Raw genomic sequence first — 6,132 nt, forward strand, 5'->3', positions numbered from 1 at the left:
TCAAGACCCGTTCGTTCCTCTAAAAGCGTTGCCGGCTGGGGCCCGAATCACCCGGCCGCTTGGCAAGGCCTGGGCTCAACCGCGGCTACGCTCGCTGCCGTGGGGACGGGACGTCGCGGGTCGCCACATCGAGGCACCACGAGGGTGGAAGTAACCTGCACGGTCTCGTGGGGCTCTTTCGGTCCACAAAGCTCCACGTCATAAAGATCCCGAGAGGTCCAGTCTACCCCTCGCCTTTGAGTGGGTCTTTTCCTTGCTTTGCTTTGTATGAAAGTTTTGGCGCCGTGTCCCGTTAAGTAGAACTGCCGATAAGTGTACATAATAAATAGACGGTGGTAACTCTTTGCCTTGCTTGCGTCTTGTCCCGTCTCCCATTCATCACAATAACTGCATATGTTTCACCCATCCATTGCTTTACTGTATACGTGCATGTTTGTGTAATAATAAATGTGCTTGTTTGAATATAACCTGTTCGTTGCGTCATTTTCCCCTAAATTGAACTGCCATATTGCACTCGGAATATAGTTGGTTGTTAAATAACCAACAATGGAATTGGGTCCAACGAGGCCTGGTGATAATACACCGCTCGGTTATCCCAGAACGGAACGAAACGCTTAAGCGGTTCGTGTCCAAGCAGGCCTTTGTTGAGGTACAATCTCTCAGTCATCTACCCGCACGCGTACTAAGGTAAATCGATATTCGGCGATCCGAACCTGTGACTCATGGGTAAAATACGGACCAGGTTGCGGTGTGCCTGCAACACACCCGTGACTGGTTTCCGGCGTTGATCCGGAAAGTCGCGACTGAATTGTTCATCCGGTGGCCATACGGCCTTGATTCGGTGAAAAGCAGTCGTTCGCACGCCGGTGGGCACAGATTCGTAACAATACAGTTCCTAAGTCAGAATTGCCTAATCGACAATCCACTGCCCACAGTAGGTTGCCATGCCTAGGAACCGCATTGTGTCCTTTTTTGTACAAGGGCGGGGCACTTCCGCAATTGAAGTTACCCTTCCCCTGTCCAACTTTATTTTCCAGTGCAAAATGTGGTGCCCAAATACTTAACCTTCTCCTGCACCAGTTGCAGTTTGTCACTGGTTACCTTATGGCCTTTCTTCGCCAATGCCTTGAGCAGCTGTAGCGTATCTATCTCACACGCTTCCATATTTGGGGAACAAATTAGCAAATTGTCCACATTTTGTCGCAGCACTGAATTTCCTCTTAATACTACTTCATCTAAGTCTTTATGCAGCACATGCGAAAACAATGTAGGGCTATCAGCAAAGCCCTGCAGCAGGACATCCATGTATATTGGTGGCCATTATACGTTAAAGCGAACAAAAATTGTGATTCATCTTCAATAGGGACCGAGTAAAATGCAGAACATAAATCAATTACCATGAAATGGGTGGAGCTTGCGGGAATATATTTTATGAGCACCTCTGCACAAGGTACCACTGGGTGAACACGTTGAATCACCTCATTTAGCTCTCGCAGGTCTTGAACAAATCTCAACTTATCCTTCTGTGGCTTTTTAACCGGCAATATAGGTGTGTTACACGGACTTGAAGTTTCCACAATTATCCCTTGTTCTTTCAGAGATTTAATTACTGATCCTATTCCAGCCTGCGCCTCCTTTCGGCGACAATATTGGCGTATGTTTGGCCAATGCGCTCCAGGTTTTAGTTTGACCACTCGGGGTGCTGGCCCAATGATGCGACCCACATCATTATCGTGCTAGGTCCACAATACTTGCGGAACCTCTTCTAGCAGACTTTCTGAATCGTTTGCCTCGCTCACCGTTCTCGTCAACAACTCACGTTTTGGAGGCAGATCAACTTCCTCCACCATCCCTTGTAGAACCTGCTCCATTAAATAACAGATTCATCCTTCGTCATTCACCAATTTATGCATTTGCCAATGTAACAAAGTTTCGGAGCAAGCCATCCCTGCCCCCTGCAGGCGATAAACCATAAAGCTTAAATCCTTTGGGTGATATGCCACTGCTGTATTTATTTTGATAATATCTTTCTGAGTTCACCAAGTTTCGGAAATATTACTTTCATATATTTTTGTTTTACTATACTTATATTGGCAAACCAGCTTTCATCCGTAGTCTGATGGAGTACTGCTCCCCCGTTCGGTCTTGCTGCTGTATCACACCTAGCTTGACCATGCTGTGGAAACCAAGAGTTTTAGGATCATTGGTATCACCTGTGATTAAGTTAAATATTTGGGCCTCTCACTATTTCACCGGAGGAAGGTCAGTGGTCTTTCTGTATTCCACTGTCTCCTCTCCAGCCTTGCCCCCTCCCCTGCTCTGTCTGTGATCTGTCTCCCCTATATTTCCTCAAGGTGCTCAAGGGCCACCAAAACCCCCCTTCTGGTGAAACTGCAAAAATCAAGAATCACTGCTTGCCTTCACTTTCATTCCTCTTTTTTCCCTTCTCTGGAACAAACTTCCCAAGTCTCTTCAATCACACTCCTCACTCCAAGTCTTCAAAACAGCTGTCCACCACCATCTCAAATCTTCGCCCATCCAAAATCTTGATCCTTGCTAACATTGTTAATCCACCGCAAACCCACCTCCTTCATATTCCCTGTTTTCCATTCCTGAAAGTCCATGCAGTACCACCTTGTTTACCCTGTGTACCCTGCCCCATTCCTCTCCCTTGTACAGATATCCTATTGTCTTTGTTCCCCACTAGTTTGTGCTTCCTTCTCCTGCCCTTGTTGTCTCCTACCTCGCAATACATTTCTGTGTATTAGCTCTTACACGGGCCTTGAAGTGGTATCCAAAAAATAAAAAAATAATAATGTTATAATTTTTTTAATTGAAAATTGAAAAACATTTTGAACGAGAATAGCACTTTCAGATGCCGTCAAACTGAGCAAGATTTGGAGCAGTGGACCCAGCCCAGAAAGGAAAGCAGTATTCCATCAAGCTGCAGATGAAGGCCTTGGAGGTGAATCGGAGTTCAGGTGTGCCAAGCAAGGATTTTGTATGATGGAGGATGCCCAGTCGGCAGCTGAACTTTGAAATGTGGTTTGCCCAAGAAAAACCATGGCTGACAGTTATACCCAGTTGTTTGATTGATTGAATTTCTTCAAGAGGATTGAGAAGAAAGTAGATGGGAGGGGGGAATTGTCAGACAGTCCTTTCAAAGTCTTAATAAAAGTTTGAGATTTGGCTGGATTGAAAGACATATTCCAAGTGTTTGACAAGTTTATGATTTCGGAATTTATTTGGGATTGGGTTCCTGCTAGATTTTGGTTTCTTTGTTCATCTAATTGTTACAATTGTTACAATTTTAGTATCATCCGGATTTTTAAAACTGAAGTTGATTTGTACTTTTAACGAATTGCTTCTCCATACAGACCATTCACAGGTTTTTTCACAATGTAAGTGTCTGTTTTATTGATTTCATATTATCCACAGGTGGCTCATTTTATAAGTGGGGAACACTTGGTGACCAACTCATGGTGATACTTTGCCTGATGCCGCAAATCATATTTTGTCTTATTTGGGCTTTAGTTGGGAAGCCAAGGCTCATACGTAACACAGAGATCAAAACCAATGTGGTAACTTTAGAGTGTGGAGGGACATCAATGGCGTGGCCAGTCAGTTCACTTTCCTATCTCGTTTTTCTTGCCATTTCCTGCTACGCTCTTGCTTTCAAGGCACTGAAGTTTGATTTTGTTCATGAGGAACCAAAGTTCATTACTTTCAGCATGACTGTTTGCCTACTCGTTTGCCTGGCCTTTGTTCCAGCTTACAATAGCACAGAAGGAACATTCAATATCATTACAAAAATATTTACTATTATCACGATATCATTTGGACTTTTTGGATGCATCATGTTACCAAAATGCTACGTGGTCTTGGTTAAAAGTGTAAAATAATTATTGGGTTGAACAAAATAAAATGTTTCATAAAATATATATTGGTTTTGGTGTCATGATTCCACCATTGCACATTGCTGAAGACTTGTAATTGTGACGTTGCTTGGTTTACCTGCAATCATCACTGCTTGGTTTACCTGTGAGTACCATTTACTGCATTTGGTGAAACTGATCTTGCTGGCAGATAAATTTCTCCGAGGTTTTTGATTTTTTTTGGCTTCGGAAACTGTGTATCACCATCAACGTCAGGGCATGCAATCATATGAAAGCACAGGAGTCAAAGATGTGGTGCCATAACATTTGTCAATTCTCTGAAAACAGCAAAATGATGTTAATTCTTAGGGAGTTTTTATACCCAGTGGTCATGAGGCAACTTTTTTTGAAAAGCGTTATTGATGCTATTGATAAGAATGCACAATCAAGAATTCCACGAAGCATAAAAATTGTGGCAATTATTTTGACACAGAAAAGTTCAGCATTTAAATGGTCGGTTCTGGATAAAAAAAAGACATATGTTTGTGTTTTGTGTTTTAAGAATGGTTAATCATAAGCGTATTTTCAAATTTTTATGTATTCATGAAGATGTTGCATCGTTTTGTCTGACTTATGTCCTTTGGTGTTTTTTGGTGATCGGTTTATTTTAAGCCTTTGAGGAAATGAGATGTTTTCTTGTTGAATGCATTTATTTATATTCCAGTGCATCACAGTGGATTGCTGTGCCTTGAATCAGTCGATTCACCGTTTATCAACTAACTTGAGGGGCACCAGAGCAAACTGTAAGTTTCCAAAAATGTGTTACAATCCAAAATACTTTCACCAATAAATGACAGATCATGACACAGTGTATAACGAGAACAGCACTCGTTGACCACATAGTCTCACTCACGCATTCATTTTGAACAAAAATACCATCTTTAATTGAACACGCTATGATTATAGCCCACTGCTGTTATGGCCCATATCCCCGTATAACGCATGCACGCTAGTATGTCACATAGTTTCTTGGCATGGGTTATGAATGTCATAAATTTAATTCTTCCCTCACATTGGGTCATACATAGATCTGATATATGAAGTTTCAGATTCAGACTGTCTGTCCGTCCATCTACTCCATAATTCCAAAACCATGACATCAAGCAGCTCCAAATTTTACACGCATACTAAGGGAACTCCAAAGTGGTGCAATAATGTGAACTGGGTGTTTGGGTGAATTTAAGCACGCATTTTGAAGATTATTAACCACATTATTTCATGATCCTTTATCAAGGTGCATCCTCAGACACCTCACTCTCTCTCATTGGAGTCTTAAGGAGCATCCTCAGTCACATTGCACTCCCTCGCTGGGGTCTTAAATTGCCATATTTTTCAGTCTGCTGAACATTGCCTTGAGTTAGAACAGGCCTAAATGGTTTAATAATGATAAAGCGCTCAAAAAAAAAAAAAATATATATATATATAGATATATATTTATTTATTTTTACTCATTGATATCATCAAATTCCTCATTTATGAATACCGTTGAATAACTGCATACCTCACTTTTGTAAGTACTATAGTTTTTAAATTAGAAGCTTGGAGTGATTTCATGAATTAAATGATCCATCATTTAGCCTATTGTCAGGTCAGGCCAGATCAGATCTGTCTTGCTTCAGGTTCCATGTAAACCTGTACTAACCACTTTCATGGTCATGTTGGCAGAGACTAAACCGTCTCCCCACTAGGTTTAATGGTGAGGATGGTGTATGGATATGGACACCCAGCAGGACGAAAAACAAAACCTGTCACAGGGTGGAGGAGCTTCTTCTGAGCCAAAGACCATCCATAATCTGGTGCCAAACTGTGTCTGTGGACGTCCTGCTGCAGTTGCGTCTCCAAACCTTTTGCCTTCACTTCACAGTTTGCTTTCCGATGTGTTACAAGATGTCCTTGCCAGAGCGCTTCTGCAGGCTATTGATTATTCCAGTGCGGAGTGTCAACAAACGGCTGGAGAACTCTGTTATGGCTGATTCACCTGAGGGATGTAGGGAGGGGGAAAGCCCATTTTGCCAAGTTGTATCTTCTTTGTCTTGCTTTCTCCACCTTGTAATGTGTTTTATATAAATGCATTTTGTAGAATGATTCTTCAGTGTGATCCGGAGTCTTGACCACTGTTGGTTCGAGTCCTGCACCACATCTCCGCATGCGAGTGTCCCAAATAAACCGCACATTCGAGTATCCTCAGTTGACTCAC

The 6,132-nt window shown here is 42.3% G+C and overlaps 1 protein-coding gene across 1 annotated transcript in view; it reads left to right on the top strand.

Annotated features, from left to right (window-relative positions):
* Positions 1–5,908, top strand: part of LOC147035720 (extracellular calcium-sensing receptor-like) — a 31,164-nt gene extending 25,256 nt beyond the window's left edge. Inside the window, exons 6-7 of the mRNA XM_085869218.1 lie at positions 3,439–3,884; positions 5,690–5,908. Of these exons, the coding sequence (XP_085725344.1) occupies positions 3,439–3,884; positions 5,690–5,908 (665 nt within the window). The remainder of the gene's footprint in view (positions 1–3,438; positions 3,885–5,689) is intronic.
* The last annotated feature ends 224 nt before the right edge of the window (positions 5,909–6,132 follow it).

This window comes from Eptatretus burgeri, chromosome 1, assembly GCF_056783735.1.
Source record: "Eptatretus burgeri isolate ZD-2024b chromosome 1, Ebu_testis_v1, whole genome shotgun sequence".
NCBI lineage: Eukaryota > Metazoa > Chordata > Myxini > Myxiniformes > Myxinidae > Eptatretus > Eptatretus burgeri.